The 21,774-nt window shown below is 45.8% G+C and overlaps 1 protein-coding gene across 1 annotated transcript; it reads right to left on the bottom strand.

Moving 5' to 3' along the window:
* Positions 1–479: 479 nt before the first annotated feature.
* LOC107111351 (EF-hand calcium-binding domain-containing protein 4B-like) lies at positions 480–21,259 on the bottom strand. The gene is made up of 7 exons (XM_015412316.1): positions 21,142–21,259; positions 19,288–19,487; positions 13,495–13,606; positions 11,222–11,396; positions 5,951–6,097; positions 2,586–2,676; positions 480–505 (listed from the first exon to the last, which is right to left on the bottom strand). The coding sequence occupies exons 1-7, from the start codon at positions 21,257–21,259 to the stop codon at positions 497–499; spliced, it is 852 nt and encodes a 283-aa protein (XP_015267802.1). The 3' UTR covers positions 480–496.
* Positions 21,260–21,774: the final 515 nt, after the last annotated feature.

Below are 21,774 nucleotides of genomic sequence, written 5' to 3'. Positions count from 1 at the left end.
ATGTGAAGTTTGTTAATTTTATTTTTCTTTCCCCTTGGCCACACACCACTGTGGTCCTACATATTCTTATCTATTACCTTGATATCTGCTGCCACCATTTACCTTTAAAAGGTAATATACCTTTTCTTCTTATATCTTGGTAGGTTGGTAAAGAATACAGCTAGTAGGTGTAGGTATAATGCCAGACACAGAGACCAATGTAGAACTAAAGATGAAAATGTTTATTTAAAAACTATGGATTGGATCTTGTGACTCCTTTCCATCCATTGTTTCTCCAACAGAGAAAGATCATCACTGGATACCTTTCACCATCAGAAAAAGTAATTCTCCTTTGGTGGAAGTCTTTCTTTCTTGAAGCAAAACTTATCAGAAGAAGTCATAGAATCCCAAAAGTATAGGAGGTCATATGGTTCAGCCCATAGGAATATATAACAGGACATTTGATACAGTGGCCTGGAAGGCTGAATGATGAACTGTAGGGGAGTTGTCTAGGCAGTCACAAGACCTAGAAGCAGAAATTAGTCCACTTGAGTATTTGTCTCTCTGGTTTCCCCCTTTCTTGACTGCACTAATGGGACCATAATGCTGCTTAGATTTAAAGCATAACTCATTGCTCTAAGTGGGACCTGAAATGGGATGCTTTATGCAGCCAGGTGAGCACCGTATATTTTGGTCTTGTTGCCTTCTGTATTTCTGAAGTCCTGGCAATGATAATGGGAAACACAGAAACAGACAAGCCCAGTTGGGCTGTACCTTGTTTCCCAATTCTGCCTGTTCACTGGGGGGTACTTCCTCCGGCATGATGGCCTCAAGGCTTCCTGAGGGGTCCCATGATTCCCCAGGGTTTTTGTGCATGGCATGGTGTGGGGAATTCTTCCTCCTCTGAAGATATATTGACCTATTTCTTTTTCCAATTTATAATTTTTATTTTTTATAAACACCCAAACCATACAACAGTTATTAACCATATATCGGTAACTATAACCATACATAAATGCCTAGAAGGAATGCTGTAACAAAATCAAGATTCATATCACATAGAAAAACACCTTAACAAAGGAGTGCTCATATATCATAAATTTTCTTAAAAGTACAATAGGTTTGTATAATAAGGATTTTTTGGTACAATGTTACTATTTGCTAAATAGTCTACTATAGGAAACCAAATTGCTTGAAAAAGCTTTTGTTTATTTGCTGTATTCTTTCCACTGTTTTTTTCTGAAATCCGGCTAAGCACAAAATATTCCCAAAGTTTGTTTTGCCAACAATATAATGATGGAGCTTCTTTCGCTTTCCAAAATTGGGCAATTGAAATTCTGGCAATTGCAATCAGTATTGCTGTTTGCATCTTTACACTTTTGACCTCCAAATCTACAATCCCCAATTCTAGTACAACAGATTCTAAAGAGGCAGGCAAATGGACAGCATTAATTTTAACAATTTGCAATAAAATCTGTTTCCAAAAATCTTGGATTATTGGGCAATACCACCGTGGGTGAAATCGCCCACCTGACCACATTGCTTCCAGCATATAGATGGAATAGTTGGTTTCATTTTATGGAGCCTGGCTGGTGTCAAATACCACCTGTGTATAACCTTGAATGTATTGAATCGGACATTAAATACTGGTGATGTGTTATTTGGTAGTGCCCATATTTTCTGCCAGGTATCTTTTGTTAGTGTTTGTGTACAATCCATATCCCATTGATTTTGACTTTTCAACCGTGTTTCCTTATGTGCTAAACATAATACCTTATATACTTTAGAGATCAAGCCTTTAACTCCACCCTCTATATTGACCTATTTCAATGCTGGGCTTGGGAAGGTCCAGACAACTGAAAGGTGCTAGAAGTTACAGATGGGAGAATTCCGAACACGTCTACTACATTTGGCAGCAAACATGCTTTGCCACCTACTGGCCCCGGTCACACGGGCAGGAAACTGCAGAGGAGAAGCGTGGCTGTTTGCCCTGGGGCAAACTACTGCGCAGTTACGTGATCAGACCTCCTGTGGAGGTCCTGTGGAGGTACCGTGGAGGTTCCATGGCAAGGGAGAGGTGCCAATCACAGGACAAGCCGGCGCACAATGCAGACGCGCGCGCCGCGGCAAACTGTTTTTTATTTTTGTGTACATGACAAATGGACAAAAAAACCCACTTTATTTGCAAGGGGACATGGGCGGGCGCCGGATGCCACCGGAAACGCGATCAGACGCCCGCCCTTGCCCCGCAGTTTCTGGAAACTAGTACCTCCAAGGTACTAGTTTTTTGCCACGCAGTTTCAGCTGGAAGCCTCGGTTGAGCCACGGTAGTGCTACGCTTCCCAGATGTGCTGGTGAGATCGCGCCCGGAAACTCCGGCTGTTTTCCGTCTCACTTGTGTGTCTTCTGTTACGTGTGACCGCAGCCACTGAGCTCAATTCACCATTACCAAGTGAAACATATGCTTTTAATGTTTTAAAGTATTATATAAACACTAGCAGCAGTTTTTGTTGTTGTTAAGGATGGTAGCCCTGAAGCAATCCACAACAAATGTTGCAAATGATGGAAGATTACATTCCTAGCAACCATATTAATAAAATACATACTTTCAGGAGGAATTTCTCTTTCTCATTTTTGATCTGCTGTTCCATTTCTTCATAGAGGTAGTGAATTTCTTCATCATAGGCAGCAATTTTCCTAATCAGAAACAGAAAAGTGTATCAAATTGCGGGTACATTGCCTCCAATTGCAGGTACGTTGCCTCCAATCATGGAGATCTCATCCTGTTAATTCATACCATAATATTCCCCATTACTATGTATGGATGTGAAAGTTAGTTTCTTCATTAAGAAAGGTGACAGGGAAAAAGTTGACTCATTTGAAATGTGGTGTTGGAGAAGAGCTTTACAGAACCATGGATTGCCAAAAAGATAAATAAGCAGGTTCTCCATCAAATTAAGCCTGAATTCTCCCTAGAAGCCACAATGACTAAACGGAGACAATCATACTTTGGTCACATGATGAGAAAACAAGAGTTACTGGAAAAGTCAATAAAGCTAGGAAAAGTTGAAGGCTGCAGGAAAGGGAAAAGACCCAACATGAAATGGATTGACTCAACAAAGGAGTCCATATCCCTCAGTCCGCAAGACCTGAGCAAGGCTCCTAACAATAGGTGGTTTTGGAGGTTGGTTATGCACAGGGTCACCATAATTCAGAAGCTTGTGTCAGCTATGCTGCCATGATGTTTATGGGCTAGAGTGCATCTGCTTGACCTGGGTACCAACTGCTGCTGCATTCCTTCGTTCTTTTTATCTCTGACCTTGCAGGCTGCCTGTGTAGTGTCTTCCCATCATTTACCCATGGGATTACTTTCAATTCCCAGGTTTGGCTGTAACGGCCTGGGGCCCCATTCTCCCGCGCGCGGGAGTCAGGCCGATTGGCCTAGGAGTGTGTGGGGGGTGCATACGAATACCCTATATCCCATTAGGCTTGCAGGAACGTAGCCATTCCTAACAGTGACCATGTTACTGCATCTATAGCTGTTGCCATAAAGTATAACCTTATGCTAAGCGTGTACTCTTTTGTTTGGCTGTGGAACCTGACATTCTGTTAGGAATCCTACCTTCTCTATCTACGCGCATCTCTCAACCCGAGATGAGCGACAAAGAGGAGAAACCTATTCCCACAACGACGGGAGAGGAAACTCCCACCACCCAGACCGATGTGCCGGTGACTACTACGCCACCAGTGACTACCCCGAAGAAGGACCCAGGGCTCGGAACCGTACCTAAGACAACCTCGACCCACCTTTTCCTGACCCCCTGCGGACCGAGGCAACCGCCCAGGCAGGGGTATCGACCGGGCTCGTTAAGGTGGGGCCAATTTAACCCAGACTCAACGGCAGAGACATATGTGCTCACGCAGGGGCCCTGGAGGGACAGCCGGTTTGACGTGGGATTTGCATCTGCAGGTGGCTTCACCCCATTTGGGGGAGCGCTGGAAGCACTGCACGGGGCCTGGGTGACAGACCGGTTCAAGGTGTGGAGCAGCCGCGCCTCCCCGGATGAGGGATTGGAATTGGCCAACCACCTGGAGGCGGTGGAGCAGGACAGGTGCCAACTGAGACGGGAACTTGAGGAAGTAATCCAGGCAATCCAACAGATGGTGATACAAGCTATAACGGCCCAGAGGGAGGTGCAACAGCTGGCTCCTGTTCTCCCCCCCCCTCAACCGGCCATGGGGCATAATAGGATATAGGGTATTCGTATGCATCCCCCCCACTGCCCTGGCCAATAAGCCACCCTCCCACGCGCGGGAGAAAGTGCTCTGGCCATTTAGCACTGAAGCTGGGAACCAAACTCTCTCCCACGGTCCCCGAGAAATCCAGACATCAACATCCCCACCTGCATAACTTAGAGATAAGCGTTGCAGCAGCAAAGAAGCACAGAAGGAATGCAAAGGCAATTAGAAGACAACCAACTTCCCCACCCCCATGGCAGCATAGCTGACATGGACCCGATCTCCCTCCCCGTGTGGATGCAAGAGGCGGAGAGTGCGGAAGGTGAAATCTGCACACCCGGCTGAGTCTACCAGAGAGCAATGGATGAGACAAGGGCTCTGCCTAAAATGTGGAGAACGGGGCCACTTCACAGCCGACTGCAGGGGATCGAGCCCGGGGAAGCCGGCGCAACTGGAACCACCCAAGGCATGGCCAGGCACACCCGCAAAGAAGCCAGCGGAGAAACCAACATTTGCCAAAGCACTACAGGTCACTCCGGAAGAAATCGGGGAGGAATCCAGCAAGGGCAAAGACAACGAGCCGGCGGGAAAAGGCCAGGTCCTGCTGTGAGCGGCGCGGAGCAGCAGGGCCTGATCCCGGAGGCGCCAAAAGTGGTGAGCAGCTACCCCTCCCTGTTTTTCGCGACTGTGACTCTTATCAACCCAGCCCAAGGAACTCCCACCCGTGTGAGCAGGGCCCTCATTGACTCTGGGTGTGGGGGGGACCTCATCAATCCCTCCTTGGTAACGGGGTGGGAAGCGGGGGTGGTGAGACTGCAAACCCCCCTAATTTTCACCCAAATTGATGGGTCCACGATGAAGGAGCCATGCGAATTTGAGACGGTCCCATTGCGGGTGGGGATGGGGGATCACTGGGAGGGACGTCCGTTCGTGATCACCGCTGCTGCCAGGTTCCCGCTGGTATTTAGGAGCCCCTGGTTGCATGGACATGACCCGTACATGTTGTGGGATGAAGGGAAAGTTCAGTTCATCTCCCCTCGGTGCCAATCACATAGATGGAACCCACAGTGGGGTTCGCAACCTGTCATGGAAAAGCCAAGGGTTTGTTTGGCCCAGGAGGAATTACAATCCATTCCCCCTGAATACTGGGACTTGGCCAGAGTCTTTGAAGAAGAAGAAGCCGATGAGCTACCCCCCCACCCCCACAGGCGCTCAGACTGTAGTATAGAACTGCTGCCGGGTCACAAATTGCCTAAGGGGCGCATCTATGCGATGGGGGCCTTACAGTTCTGTGTCCTTTGACATGATGGGCTTTACCCTTCAACCTGATCAGAAGGACGAGAGGCGGAAGAGTCACTCTGGTGCTTTCCCCCCAGTGCCATTTTAACGTCTCAGTCTGGCCATGTTCAGGATTCATTGACAACATTTGATCAGTCAGTCAATCAAGGCTGGTTTGAACATTATTAGTGGGAAAGTGGGGTAGTAATAAATGGAATGTTGACCCTATTCATGATTTTGTCAAGAAGGAAAATGACATGTTACAAGAAACAAGATACTTCTTCAACTGCTAAAGTTAATTCTTTACTTAAAACACCTGTTCACTGAGAATGATCCATTTGATTCCTAAGGGAACTACTTGACTACCGGAATCTTTGTAAATTTAAGTGACAGCAAAGAGCATACAATCCATCGGAGGAGCTGCCACATGGACATGATAAAAAGAAGTACTAACTTTCTCAGGGCAGACTCCAATTCATTCTTCTCATGGTCGGCTTCTTGAAGCTGGGAGAAAACTCTTGCTAGGAATTCTTCAAAACTGGAAAGTAAATGGGGCTCATCTTTCCTCAGCTTTGACCAGAGTTTCTTCACATCATTCTCACTTACAAAAGAAAAGGAAGTAATTGTTATGTGCTAAGGTTTCCAGGCTGCAATAGCATCTGATGTTATGACTGCCTGTACAACAAAAATAATCTCCATATTTCTGCTGCAGACATGAAGGCTCTGTGTGTGTGTGTGTGTTTTTGATATACAAACCTGCATATCAGCAGGGTGTCGTGGTTTGACTAGGGTCTGGGAAATCCAGGCTCAAATTCCTATTCTGTCATGGAACTTTACTGGGCAACCTTGGGCCAATCACTTTCTCTCAACCTAACTGACCCTTCAGCATTATTGTCATGAGAAAAGATTAAAGTAAGAAGAATGATTTCATCAGCTACTTTGGGTGTCCCATGGGGAGAAAAATGGGGTCCAAATATCTAAACGAACAGCTTGCCAGGAATTTCTCCTTGTGGCTTTATCTAGTGCTGCGCAGTGCTGAGTGTTCATTTGGGTAAGAAAGCTCACTCGCCCATATGGTGCTCACTGAGTGAGAGAGAAAAGGGCAGTGCTTTCAGCCCACTCGCTCTCGCGTGAAGGCTCCCTCTGCGTGGGGGTTTTTGATATACAAGCCTGTATATCAGCAGGGTGTCGTGGTTTAACTAGGATCTGGGAAACCCAGGCTCAAATTCCTATTTTACTCTGGTTTTTGTCTGAAATTTTTAAACTTTAAATTTTTAAATGTAATTGTTTGAATTTTATATATTGTTTCTCTGTCATGATATTTTATGTGACCTTGTAAGCTGCCCTGAGCCCACAGAAAGGCAGTCATGACAAGAATTCCAACAAGGGCTCTCCAAAGAAACCCCACAACAGCTTGGTGAGCACCCAAGCCACACTAGACGAGCGAGGGAAACATGTCCTCAACTCTCACAGCCGCCCCAGGGCGGAAACACACAGGTCCAGAGCACACCCATTAACCGGGTGTATTCTTCTACTCTGCAGACAAATGGAAACACAGGTTGAGTTGGCCGGGCCACCCACAAGTCTCCGAAGACAGGTTTAAGCCCACTTTAAACTGGACTACCCGATAGAGCCCGCCAGGGGCCAATCCTGTGGGGAGAACTCTCCCCGCTGGCTCTGCTGATGCTCTTCTGGGCAGCCCAGTTTAAACCATACTGCTCAACAGAGCCTGTAAAGAAGCTGATCAGTCACATAGTCCATAAGAGCCCCAGCTGAGCCGGCAGGGAGAGTGCCAGCCCTCGGCTGTTTTGCAGGCTGTCTTCTGCAGTCCCCTTAAAGATCCCCTGTTTAAACAACTGCAGAAGGAAGCTCAAAAACAGCTGAGCAGCAGGAGCTATCTGCTCCAGCCCATCAGCTGTTTTTTGGGTTTGCCAATAATTCTCGAATATATCGAGTATTTTTTTCTGGTTCTCTGGAAAAATCCCAGATACATTTGGGATGCCAAAATATACCTGTAAAATACCGATAAGGTGTTTTTCAGGTATATTTCCTGTTCAGGAAGACCCAAATGCACATCTCTAGCATCCAGTTGCTAAGCCCCACCCCTCAGCATGAGCAGAGAAACAAGGTGGCTCAGAGCGATGGAGCAGCTCAGAGCCCTGAGTCCACCTAAAATCCAATCCCCAGCAGGAGAGAGGTGTTCACAATCAAGAATGAATGAATGTGTTCTGCTTTTAACCAAGTTCCCTGCCTCTCTGCATAACTGCCAACAGAGGAGAGGCTGCGGAACTGAGCTCAGGGTATATATAGCATTTTGATCCCATAGGGCAGAATGGGAACTCTGTTATTGGCATCCAGCGGTGCCTGTCAAGCTTTGGAGGGTCCCTACTGGTGTTTCCAAGGCTGGAGAATTCTGCCCCCCCCCATATTGCTTTGAAGTTTGGTAAATATTTTAATTGAGTGGAGACCGTCTGTCTGTAAATGTATCCATTCATGAACTGCCATGAATGCCAATGAACAAAGTTTGAAAGTTTGTGGAAAGTTTGTGCTGGTCACCCAGTCACAAACTTCACTTTGTGAACCACGAACCAGCCACAAGAACATAAGAGAAGCCAATGTTGGATCAGGCCAATGGCCCATCCAGTCCAACATTCTGTCACACAGTATCCAAAAATACCAGGTGCCATCAGGAGGTCCAGCAATGGGGACAGGACAATAGGAGCCCTCCCACTGTTGCCCCCCCAAGCACCAAGAATAAAGTGCATCCCTTGCCGCAGCCTGAGAGTTCCTATCTATACCTTGTGGCTAACAGCCACTGATGGACCTCTGCTTCATTAGCTTATCTAATTCCCTCTTGAAGCTGCCCATGCTTGTAGCCGCCACCACCTCCTGTGGCAGTGAATTCCATGTGTGAATCACTCTTTGGGTGAAGAAGTATTTCCTTTTATCTGTTCTAATCCAACTGCTCAGCAATTTCATGGAGTGCCCATGAGTTCTTGTATTGTGAGAAAGGGAGAAAAGTACTTCTTTCTCAACCTGCTCTATCCCATGCATACTCTTATAAACTTCAATCATGTCACCCCTCAGCCATCGTTTCTCCAAACTAAAGAGCCCCAAGCGTTTTAACCTTTCTTTATAGAGAAAGTGTTCCAACCCTTTTACCATTCTACTTGCCCTTTTCTGCACTTTTTCCAATGCTATAACATCCTTTTTGAGGTGTGGTGACCAGAACTGTACACAGTACTCCAAATGAGGTCACACCATTGATTTATACAGGGGCATTATGATACTGGCTGATTTGTTTTCAGTTCCCTTCCTAATAATTCCCAGCATAGTGTTGGCCTTTTTTATTGCAGTCGCACACTTTCTAGACATTTTCATTGAGTTATCTACTATGACTCCAAGATCTCTCTCTTGGTCAGTCTCTGCCAGTTTGGACACCAACAATGTGTATTTATATTTAGGATTTCTGGCTCCAATGTGCATCGCTTTGCACTTGGCCACATTGAACCCCATTTGCCACGTTGACGCCCACTCGCCCATCCTCGACAGATACCTTTGGAGTGCCTCACAATCCTCCCTGGTTGTCACCACCCTGAACAACTTTGTGTCATCTGCAAATTTAGCCACTCACTGCTTATGAAGAACTTTAGTTCATGAGCCAGTTTGTGCCCATCTCGAGTTATAAAATACTGGGCTGGACCTGGCGAGGAAACCAAAGAATCTTTGGCATGAATGTTGGTTTCCAAGAACAATCAGTCTAGGTCTTTCCAACACAACTGAGAGTACCTCTGCCAACAAAGACAGGGGCCCACTGGGGAATTAAGCAGCTGGTAAATAAGAAAAATGCCTAACCTGTCCTTAGATCCCAACATAATTAATGGCTATGGTATTTTGCACTGGGGGTCTGTGAAAAGAGAAGATGATAACCACCCCACCTCCTGCCTCCCCACCCTCCAAATCCAGGGTTGATGAGAGACCATATAACCAGGTGGAATTAACTGGGAAACATGTGTCATGTAATTTTCTTTCAACCAGGTTTCAGTTATGAAAACCAGATCAGTTTTTGCTACAACAATCTAGATAAGTTGCCCCATCCAATACTTTAAAAAAAACATCACCAGAGATTAATGATGTGGACAGTTATCACCTCCAGTTTGCCATTTCTGGGTATAATAATAGAGAGACCAGTTGCAGAACAATTCAAGTTGTTCCTGGATATCTCATCTGTGCTAGACTCCTTTTAGTCTGATTTTAGGCCAGACTATGGGATGGACACTGTGCTGGTAGCTTAAATTGATGATCTCTGTGCCAAACTAGATATTCGCTTTTTAAAAGAGTTGGGTCTGAGGTTCCCAGACTCATTGGTCCCAAGTCAGGTTCCCCTCAGAGATGCTGCTGCTGCTGCGGGGCGGGGGGGGGGCTCCTGTTCCCAGTCACTTCCACATTGAAATGGCAGTGTGGGGGGGAGTTGCTTCCCCATTTTGCTGCTCCATACAGAGTATTATGTGCTCCTGGAAAAGCAAAAATGGGGAAATAGCTCCCTCCCCCCCAGCACTGCTTTGATGTGGAAAATGGCCATGGGGGGGGGAGTGCTGCTTTATTTTTTTAACAGCCATTCACTGTAGCTGCTGTGTGGCTGTGGGGAACCTGAACCCAACTCTTAAAAACAATGGACGTCTACTTTGGCCCTCTGCTTGAATGTAGACAATAGACATGCCTGTTTGTTGCTCTTACTGTATTTATCAGAAGCCTTTGATACTGTGGACTATGCCATTTTGTTGAAGAGTCTGGAGGCAGAACCAGGGATTAAGGGAAGTGCTTAACCAGTTCCTTATGGACTGGACTTGGAAGGTTCCTGTTGGAGATCAGCTTTTAGCAGTGTCGAGCCTTTCTGGTGGGATCGCAGAGTCCTAAGTCTTATCCTCCATGTTACTGCATGTCTATGCAAAGCCCTTATGAGAAATCATTTGTATTTGAGAATATCAATATGCTGATAACACCCAGCTCTACATTTCCTTATCCGAATTGCCTGGTGACAGTGTAGAGGACCTGAGTTACTAACTGTTTGCTGTGGTTGAGGGTGAACAAGCTGAAACTGAATCCCGAGAAGGCAAAGTTGATGCTAATTAGGGAGGCCGAGGCCTTGAAAGACAGTGTGCTTCCCACATTTGATGGGGTCCACCTGACGCGCACTGAGGTCATTACTGAATCTAGCCTTATTACTGAAGAAGTAAGTTAATGATGCTGCAAAAAATGCTTTCTTCAATTAGCCCAAATGATTGTTCTTTACCTTGACCTGGCTGATCCAGCCACATCCCAGAGTATTCTTGAGGACAAACTATTATAATGCACTCTGCGTAGGTGTTCCCTTCAAGTCAGCCCAGAAACTCCACTTGATACAGAACATTGCAGCTCGGTTACTATCTGGAGCTAGGCTTTAATGATGGGTTTCTTGTTGGTTTAAATGGTTTTTAAGATGTGATTTTTCTTATGTATTTCTTCATTTGTAAGCCACTTTGGTGGCCCTTATGGGGGCAAAAAGGCAAGATATAAATGAAGATAAATAAATACTCAAAATGCTAAGTCCTGTTATAATGTGTCCATCGTGGTTATATGGGAGAGCATTAGAAATATATTACCCATTTAGGCTAAATAGTACAACCGAGCAAGAGCTGCATCACACGATTTTCTTGGCACTCTGATGTTTTGCAACAGTACTTACTCTTCTAAGACCTTATTAGCACCAAGCTTCCCCATAAGATTTGAAAACTGATGATCTTCGTCTTCCTCCTCATTGCTGTCCTTCCAGTTTCCTGTCCATTTGGACTGATGCATGCTTTCAGTTCCATAGCCTTGCACTTCAGAGACTGATACGTTTTGCCCAAGCAAAAACTGGCCTGCAAATAAGAACAGATTAAGAGAACGATCCTAAGCATGTCTACTTGGAATCCTACTAAAACATTTATCACCCAAAGCCATTGCCAAAGAAATGGATATGGCATAAAAGAGGGAAGTGAACAATAAAACTATGAGCAAACAAACTTTGAAAAATAGGGGAAATGTTTGATCTCACTCTGAGTGAAAATGTTGCTACAAGAGCAGAAAGAGGAGCAGAATTTAGTAACACTTATTATTATTAACCGTGTTGCGAATTTCAATTAATCCCAGAGGGAATTAGTTAGCCAATGGAAACAGAGACTAGAATTAAAAAACAGGTTTCAGGAAAGTTAATTAGTCCAGGGCCTCCCACTTTTGGAAAGGACGGGATTAGGGAGAGTTGCAAGAATAGAAATGCTGATCTGCGGATAGAACATTCTGCATAATTATTTACTTTGGTTGATCATTACAACAAGCAAATTCATTACACAGCCTGTAAGAAATGTAATCACAAGCACTGCTCCATGCATCGCTGGTCTTGCAAAGCAACGGACATCCTATGTGTTTGGTCAGCAGGAGCACAGATTCCAGTGCAGTGGCTGGTGAATACTCTGGAGCGTGTGGCTGAGCACTTGCAGGAGAGGGAGGCATGCCTCTGAGCCCCTCCTCCTTGCACTGCCAGCCACTGATGTGGGATGCAGGGCTGTAGAGGTACATGGGGGTGAAGAGAGAGATTTATAGTGGCCCGAGTTTGAGGCTTGCCTGTGTGGGATACAGTGAGGCTCCCTCTTGGGTGTCTGTGCTCTAAGTGTGCGTGACATGAGGCTAGAGCAATATAGGCACATGTCACCCACCTTATCACCCGATGTCCTGGCTGGGGTTTATATGACCTATGATTGGCTGCAGGATTAAATGGCGTCATAAACTGTGCTTTCATGTGGGGCAGGAGGTGGTGAGGGAGCACTCAGATTTTTTCTTTGCATGGGAGGCAACAGTTCTGAGATAGAACCATAGAATCACAGAGCTGGAAGGGGCCATTCAGTTGAGCTCCCTGCTGCTCCATGCAGGATCAGCCTACTAGAGCATCCCTGACAAGTGTTTGTCCAGACGCTGCTTCAAGACTGCCAAGTGAGGGGGAGCTCACCGCCTCCCTAGTGTCAGCTATGCTGCCATGGGGGTCGGGAGGGTCAGGCAGAGGCAGTGCAATTCCTATTGCATTCCTTTCTGTGCTTCGTGCTGAAATGCTTATCTGTAACGATGTGCAGGTGGGAGTTGTGTTGTCTGCTTTCTTCCAGGGAGCCGTGGGAGAAGGCGAGTTCCCAGCTTCGGCTAGAAACCGTTTGCTAGCTTCATCACGCGTGCGGGAGGGTGCCTCATTGGCCAGCGCAGTGGTGTGTGTGTGTGTGCAGACGAATACCCTATATCTTATTATGCCATTCTTAACAGTGACTATGTCAACGCATCTATAGGTCTTCAATAAAAGTATTACCTTTCCTGAAAGTGTGTACTACGTTGTTGGCTGTGGGATCTGACACCAAGCCAGCTGATTCCACTGTTCCACAACTCTGACTGTAAAAACGTTTTTCCTAATACCTTCCTGCCCTTAGTTTAAACCCATTATTTCGAGTCCTCTCCTCTGCTGCCAAAAAGAACAGCTTCCTGCCCTCCTCTAAGTGACACAGCCCTTCACATACTTCAAGAGAGCAATCATGTCCCCACCTCTCCTCCAGACTGAGCATTCCCAAGAAGTCCCTCAGCCTTTCCTCACAGGGCTTCTTGGTCTCCAGGCCCCGGATCATCCTCGTCGCTCTCCTCTGCACCCACTCCATTCTGTCCACATCCTTTTTGAAGGGAGGCTTCCAGAACTACACACAATACTCCAGGTGTGGCCTGACCAATGCAGTGTACAGCAGGACTATGGCATCTTGTGATGTGGATACACAAGGGCTTTTGGTGGTATACTGTTACAATGACATACAAAGGGCTAGAGAGGCTCTGGAAGCTGACCAAGGCCGTATTCTACTCACAACAGACCTCTAACACTGCCTAATTCTATATCTGCGTAGCATAACGTCAGGTGAAAGGTTTTTGGAGTGCTGTTTGCATTTCAGAACTCACTGAATCCTGAGGTGAATTCCTCTGGAGTAAGTGAACCATTGCCATCTGCATCCAGTGTATCAAATACTTTCTCCAGTTCTTCTAAGCTAAGGGGTAATTCTCCATGAAGTCTCTGAAACAGCAAATAATTATTTGGTTATACAAATTTTCAATATAAATAAAGAATGTGACACTCAAAATAGAGTTCAAGACAGAGATTGAAATTATCTAGTTTAACATAAGAGTGCTTTTTAAAATAGTCAATCTAAAAGTATAGTTTCTATATACAGATAACTTGATGATAACTGTTTTTACTGATGAATAAATCTGTCTCTGCACACTCCTAATGACCTCCTCCTCCTCCTCCATCATCAGAGTTGGATTTCTACCCTGCCCTTCACTTGGAGTCTCAGAGCAGCTCACAGTCTCCTTCCCTTCCTCTCCCCACAACAGACACCCTGTGAGGTAGGTGGGGCTGAGAGAGCTCTGAGAGAACAGTTTTGGGAGAACTGTGACTGACCCAAGGTCACCCAGCTGTCTGCACGTGGAGGAGGAGTGGGGAATGAGACCCGGGTCTCCCAGATGAGAGTCCGCCACTCTTTACCACTACACCAAACTGCCTCTCATCTTGGAAGCCATCCTCTCACTGGACTGCTTGGTATTTGGTGTCCTTTCCCAGCCCTTCTTTCGCTGTGTTCTAAAGAGGCTCAAGATGCCCGCTGCCGACCTCCACCTCCAGACGCTGCCACTCTCAAAAAGCACTAAAGAACCAGAGGTAATGTGCATATTGTGTGTACATTTATACTTGCAAATACCCAGCTCAAATATGGGTGGGCACACTCATTCCACAAACACAGACCAGCTTTTTAACAATTCAGCGGCAGGTCAAATATCTGCATTGACTCTTTGATGCATAACAGATGGAGATTCTGTGCTAAAGGACAAAGGGAAGGGAAAACAGACATCTAATTCAAAAATAGTGAAGATGATCTAGTATGCAAGTAACACGTATCTCTATTTCTCCCTGGCAGTCCTGGAAAAATTCCTAGAGAAAGTAATGGCATGGATGATGGCCAATAGCAGATGTCAGTCTAGACAAGACTCAGGTGCTCTTGATTAATAATCGATCTCCTCAAGGAATGTGTGATCAGCTTGACTGATTCCACTGTGTCAAGTTTCCCTGGGCCTGCACTTCTATTCATCCACTGCTGTCCCTAGTTTCCACAGATGATTTTGCCCTCCCAGGTGCAAAAACGCAGTTTGCCTTGGAGCATTGGAATCTCCTGTTTCTGGGAAGATTTTCCAATCCCACCATTGAACTCATGCCAACCTAGTGGAAAAATATTTGCTCATCCAGTGTTTTTCAGTTCTAGGCCCGCCCTCCCCTCCACATTTGCATGTTCCACCCACCAGGGTCACAATACCACGGAACAGTTTCCAGGTAATTAGCTTGTTTCCGATTCTAAAGGCTTTTCTGCTATCTACTATAGCAGATAGTTAATGGCAGAAAGTGAAGAGGACCTAAAGAGCCTCTTGCTCAGGATAAAAGAGGAGAGCGCAAAAGTGGGCTTGAAGCTCAACATCAAAAAAACTAAGATCATGGCATCTGGTCCCAGCACTCCTTGGCAAATAGAAGGGGAAGTTGTGGAAGTAGTGACAGACTTCACGTTCCTGGGATCCCAAATCACCGCAGACTGTGACTGCAGCCATGAAATTAAAAGACGCCTGTTCCTTGGGAGGAAAGCGATGGCGAACCTAAACAGCATGATAAAAAGTAGAGACATCACCCTGCCAACAAAAGTCCGCATGGTCAAAGCAATGGTATTCCCAGTAGTCATGTATGGCTGCGAGAGTTGGACTATAAGGAAGGCTGAGCGCCGAAGAATAGATTCTTTTGAACTATGGTGCTGGAGAAGACTCTTGAGAGTCCCTTGGACTGCAAGAAGATCAAATCAGTCAATCCTAAAAGAAATCAACCCTGACTGTTCCCTGGAAGGCCAGATAATGAAACTGAAGCTCAAATACTTTGGCCACCAAATGAGAAGGGGGCACTCACTGGAGAAGAAGACTCTGATGCTGGGAAAGATTGAAGGTCAAAGAAGACGGGGACGGCAAAGGATGAGATGGTTGGACAGTGTCATCGATGCAACGAACATGAAACTGAGCAAACTTCAGAGGACAGCGGAAGACAGGAGGGCCTGGCGGGATCTGGTCCATGGGGTCGCGAAGAGTCGGACTCGACTGTGCGACTGAACAACAACAAATAGCAGATAGTGCTGTGACATGATCGCCTAAAGTATCTATCTAGTAACCAGAAGGTTATATGATTGAGTCTCAGCTGGGATTCTGATGGGCTTAAATTTTTTTTATTGCATTTGAACACAATTTTGGCCATTATAACCTGCTCAGCAGCTTGCATTCCTCCAAAGCATCCCCCTCCCCAATTTTAGATTGCTCCTGTAACGTTTGCAGTAGGATTTTTTAAAATGTATTCCAGGTCGTATGGAGAGTCTGCCTGCCAAAGATCTTGCTCAAATGCTTATTCTGCCTCATTTTGCTTTGTTGAAAAGAGACATTCCCAAGCTACACTTTCCCTCCCAGCTCATGACAACTGAACAGTTGGTTTGGATTCCTTGAAGTGCGCACACACACAAACATACACACAGAGGCACAATCTAAGTAAATGATGGGGAAATTGCAGCAAAAATATGCAACTTCTAGATGAGACAGAAGGAGGGTGGTAGGCGGGGTCAGCACGTATGGCTTATGGCAGTGGGGTGGGAAAAGAGGTCACATCACAGACATGCTGCATGATGGGAGGCAGCTTTGCCCCCATTCAAATTGATTGCGGAACTCAATCAGTGGGTCGGACACTGGAAAAACAACGAAGAAGAAGCCCTAGTGCAGAGCAAGTGAAGCAAATTCACAATCAGGTTATACTGTGGAAACGGCCCCTGTCTTGGAGAAGGATGCACTACCCCTGAAAAGGGGAGGTTTTTAGTTTATGAGTAGTCCTGTATCCCAGTCTGCTACGGGAGGCTCAGGTCTCCTCTGTCGCTTATATCCCCTTTATCAGCATTGGTGGATATGAAGCTAATCAGGTGGCAACCTGAAAGAGGACATTTTTGGTCGTGTGGCCAAGGTTATGGAACTCTCTCTTCAAGGATCTCTGTCCCCTTCTGTCACTATCTTCTGCCCAGTGGGTGAAGACTTTTGGTTTTTTGGTTTGTTTGTTTTACCTCTTAATAATCTCTCCTCCTTTTTTTAAATATATGTATATGTATTTCTTTCTGGTTTTTAATTTGTTTTAAGGTGAGTTTGTATACTACTCTGTTTTTAGTTGTTAAATGTCTTGGTGGCCCCTGACTGGGCTGAAAGGCAGGATACAAATCTTCATACTCATCATTTAAGGCTATTGCAGCGCACTCTCTGTGTGAGAATGTCTTTGAACACTGTCTGGAAACTTCATCTGGTCCAAAATACAGTGACCAGATTGCTGTCGGGGTTTGGATACAGATATCACATCACCTTTGCACTGCACTATAGGGGTGTGCAAGGGAAAAAAATGTTTTTTCAGATTCAGGAGAAATTGGACTCGAAAAATATCGGTACTTACTGATATTCCCAAATAACAATACTGGTATGGCACCAAATCTACAGCTGGAGTCTTGTTAAACGTTTATTCTCTGGGTTATCTTATCGTTACTGTTCTCATTATATATCGCTGTTTTTGTGTTATGCTTTAGAAACACATTCTGTACAGTGACAATATTGGTTTATGTTATATTGTATTTGGAACTTGTTTTTTCTTTTGTTAAAAGTTGAAAAATTAATAAAAAGTTATTAAAAAAAAATATTGGACCAGGGGGTTCAATTCTATGGGCACCCAAAGAAAGTGCCCTCATCCTCCATTGTTTCCAATGGGGGGGGGGACATACAAGCCCAGCAGAACGTCCCAGAGAATATCTGCAGTAGAAAATGAAGTGTGGGGGGGCTTTTTGCAACCAGGAAAAGGCCTGAGCTGAGGCCCTATGCCAGGCAGGCCTCACCCCCACCACCCCAGAACCCACCTAACCAAGCCAAAAGACAAACTAGCAGTAAAATAAGAAAAGGTTTTTTTTAAAAAACCTGCTGTTATCATACATCAAACCAGTCGCTGTCTTCAGTCTTCTCCAGGCAGACTGGTAGGAATGGATCTGATCTGAAGTCCACAGAGTCCCTCAGGCAGCAGAGAGAGTCAGGCTCAGAGCAGCAGCTGAAGCAAAAGCCAGCCACCCGTGATCCTTTGTGACTGGATATACTGGCTTTTGTATGTGCTTCTACTGAGATTGGGTCCCACTATAGCCTATTGGTTTTGAAAAAGAATTATTCAAAACGCGGCAGCTTGCATCCGGACTATGCGTCTCTATGGCTTATGAAATTCAAGAATGTTTGGATTATCCAGGAACTATATGAGTCCCGCTCCATGATGAATGCGTGTCAGGTTGTACTATGATATTACAATACAACTGGAGTGAGACACACTGAAATCTTTGAGACTTTATTTTTCTATCTTTCTGTATACCGTAGTTATATTTCTGAATTACTGAATTTTGGCAGTAAGTATTATTCTTATATATATATTTTTGTTTATCTTTAGCCAGCGGTTTTTTGTGCTTTGTACCATTTGCAAATGCATTGCAGTGATTTGGCTCTAAGCTACCCCTAAGGAGCTTTTGACATTGGCCTACAAAGATCCATCCTTTCCCTCCCTCCTGTTGCCCTGAAAACCAGAGCAAACGATGAGAAAGAGTCTGAAATGGAAGGTAAGTGTAACCTCTCCAGAGCCGCTATTCGGTATTGCTGGAAAAAAGCCGAATAAAAGCTGAATAATTTTGGCTTTTTCCAGTATAGATAGTACCTGTAGCTGAAAAGATTCTTCAATTTGAATTTGGCTTAAAATACCAAGAAAAATACCAGTAAGGTATTTTTCAGGAGGGAGGGGGTTGACTTGGATAAACCAAATGTACACCCCTACTGCACTGGCTGCTTGTTACTAGGCAAAGTTCAAAGCGCTGGTGCTTTTAGAGCTCTACATAACTTGGAACTGGGGCCCTTGACTTCTCTCATACTGACCTGTTCATCCACTAAGAACTATATCTAAAGCTCTGTTCTCTGTGCTTCATCCATGGAAGTGAAGCAAGTGACAACCAATGACAGGGCCTTCTCACTGGTGACATTGCTGTTGTTAAATGTTCTTCACCTGGTGCCTACTTTATTGGCTTTTAGGTGCAAAATATTTATTTTCATTCAGGCTATTAGTTTAAAAATGTTTTCATCCTCTTCAGCATTTTAACAATGCTCTACAGTCTTGACCTCTGGAATGAATTCTTTTATGCTGCTGTTTTTATTGACATCATTTTATCACTTAGTTTTACTACTGAGAATGTTTATATCCCACTTTTAGCTTATAGCCAAAGATGTCTACATATTTCTTTAAAGACAAGACTTGTCACTGAACTTTGTCTAAAAGCAGTTCACAAAAAACATCAGAAGAAATTTGAGTGAAGCAAAACTGATATTTGATAAGATCAGCACAATGTCTTAGTCTACACAACATTACTTGGAACCGACAAAAGTTTATTGTAGATAATTTATCGAGCTGTGCCATGGCTATCATCCTACATCTCTCAAAAACAGTGTTCTGTTGAGACGCTACATATGATGAAGAAACTCTTCCTGCACTGGGAAAATTGGATAGAACTTTGGAGCAGAGTTGCCACTGAAGTTAACTTGAAGTAAAATTTCAAGGTGAATTTGATTGTGTTGTTTTACCTGCATGTTATGGCGAGTTATGAACCCTTTGCCTTCCACATCACAAACCCGAAAGAATTCCTGTGCTTTTGTGAAAATATTCAGTTGTGCTACTGAGTCTTCATTCTCCACTTTGCTCTTTGCTTGACCTCCTTGTGGCCCAGGGGAAGTAGAGTGTCTATTCATCTTCACAGTTGTAATCACGGGATCATCTGAGAAAGCTGCAATTTTGTTGAAAATTCCGGACCAAAATCTGAGTATGAAAGGAAGAGCATGTAAGAGCTCCTCTCAGCTATGCACTTTGTAATCCCTTAACCACCTCCTTTGTAATTAAGACTAATTAAAGAACACTAAAAAAATACAATCTCTTCAGCTAATTAACTGCATTGAATGGGAAGGTAGGTGAAGGAAGTAGGATGTAGCCAGTGTGAGCCAACAGAACCATCACTTCAAGCAACTTAATGGGGTAGTGGTGGTAAAATCTCTGTCTTTGGGTTAGATCCAGCAAGCTTTTTTGCTTCTTCTTGGCCAATTCACCTCCTTAATGTGTCCCACTATGCAAGTCCCATGTTCCCCAGGAAAGCATTTTTAGTGATCAAAGGATGATCTTTCTTGGTGAACTTCCCTTTTTTCACAAGCAGGAAAGCTGGTTGGATCCAACCCTTTATTTTGCAATGGAACCCACCCATGGATGTGTGTGTGTGATGTCTCCAGGAAAGAAGTGGAATAAGAGGATCAAGGAAGAGAAGGGGTATGTGGGAGGGGGGCGGGATGAAAAAAGAAAAGGGCTCAGGAAAAGGGGCTAGAACAGGGAGGGGGGAGGGAGGGGGGGGAGCAGCACAAGGCCTAGGAGCAAAAGGAGACGGTGGTTGACTGGCCGGGGAGGACTGATGCCACAGCGGGAACTTTGAATGAGCAGAGGAGGACGTGTGAGAAAGCTCAGAAAGGAGGAGAGTCAGTTGAGAGTGGGAACGATGGGGAGAAAGAGAGAGAGAAGGATGGAGAGAGACCGAGAGAGACAAAGGAGGGTTGCCTGAAAAGGGGGGGGGAGAAAGGAGAAGGGACTGTGTACTTTTCCTTTTGCGGTGGTGGTGGTGGAGCATTCCCTGGAATCTGAAATGCAGTCTGAAAGCAAGTCTTTTCATTCTTAAAATGTCCACACATTTGTGGCACGGTTTCAGGGTCTTTAAGTTATTCTGAAGGTGATGCTAATAGGGTAGGACCATAGGAGATGAAATTATCTCGTTGATTCAGGAACTGACTAGGTTACCACCAGGCAGGTTTGTATTGTGAGAGATGCTATTGAAGGGGAAGGAACGTAGGCTCATTGTCCTGCCAACACCAGCTGTTTATTTTGGCCTAGGTGTTGGCCAATCCCATGGACTCACAAAACCAGCCCTGCAATTAAGGGGTGTGGCAGTTCCTCACACAGACCTGCCTGTGTCCTCATGAGATGATGTCTCCTGGCTGCATGCCACTGGGGGGGCTTTTGTATGACGGGCACTTGTCCTCTCCTCCGCCTGCAGCTGGAGGCTGTGGGCCACCTAGGGAAGGGAGAGATGGCTGGCCAGTCAAGCTGCCTCTCAGGTCACATTGGCTGCAAGAATGGATCAACATGCCCCACCCTTTCCCATGGACTTCATGTAGACAGCTGGCAGATGACCCCCCCCGAAATGACCTCCCCTGGGGTTCTGTGCCAGGGCTCCTCAATGTCCGTCATGCTGCTGCCACACAGGAAACCATGCGCCCTGCTCAAGGCTGCCCTCGAGTGCAGGAAACAGGGATGCAGCACTAGCCGCCGGGGCAGGCCAAGAGGGGAGAGGAACTGTCAGCACTCGCAAGCCCACGGTGGTCCAGACTCCAAGGTCCGTGTACCGGTGTGGGTCTGGAATAGGAGCGGAGGCAGGACAAAATGCTCCCTATGTGCCGTGACGGCTAAGTGCTCCCCATTTGCCATCCCTGTGCTGTCACCACCACCAAGGTGCCTCGCCATTTGCGCAAAGTCCCCAACCCGAGAAGCAGCAAGACAGAGTCCTGTACCAACTGCCCTAATAGGTGCTCGTGTGCCCACACTGCACCTTCTTTTTTTGGGGGGGGGGTGACTGGGTGCTGGGGGAGGCTTGGCATACGAGGGGAGGGAGGTGATCATCCATGGCAGCAGTGGGCATTATAAGCTCCAAGGAGCTGAGTAGCCGAGGCGGCACCAGTGCGTGGGAAACAGGTTTTTGCAGGTCCATTCCCGCCGATGGGACAGGCCCTGGTTTCCTCCAGTGTAACTTTATGCCCCTGCCCGGGGGGTGTTTCCTGGCGGGAAGGGCACAAGGAGCTGACTACTGGCACAGTGGGCCCCCATCCTGTAGGCCCCACAGAGCCCTCTAATTTGTCTTCAGTGCCCATATACAAAAATGGGTCAATCTTAGTTGATTCTGAAGAGACCATGGACAAAATAGAGAAACTAAGCTGACAAAAGTGAGACCCAGAGAGAGCATTATCTAAAGTGTATCTCAT

This window comes from Gekko japonicus, unplaced genomic scaffold, assembly GCF_001447785.1.
Source record: "Gekko japonicus isolate JY-2015 unplaced genomic scaffold, Gekko_japonicus_V1.1 scaffold3631, whole genome shotgun sequence".
Classification (NCBI taxonomy): domain Eukaryota; kingdom Metazoa; phylum Chordata; class Lepidosauria; order Squamata; family Gekkonidae; genus Gekko; species Gekko japonicus.
This window is presented reverse-complemented; position numbering and strand designations above follow the sequence as displayed.

Bases quoted from the DNA above. Each gene is read 5' to 3' on its own strand.
- LOC107111351 (XM_015412316.1), bottom strand. From the start codon at position 21,259: ATGGCGAGGCACCTTGGTGGTGGTGACAGCACAGGGATGGCAAATGGG. The intron at 13,607-19,287 runs GTAAAACAACAC...TTGCTGTTTCAG, and splicing joins TAACTCGCCATAACATGCAG to AGACTTCATGGAGAATTACC. The intron at 11,397-13,494 runs GTGAGTTCTGAA...TCTTATTTGCAG, and splicing joins GGAATTCACCTCAGGATTCA to GCCAGTTTTTGCTTGGGCAA.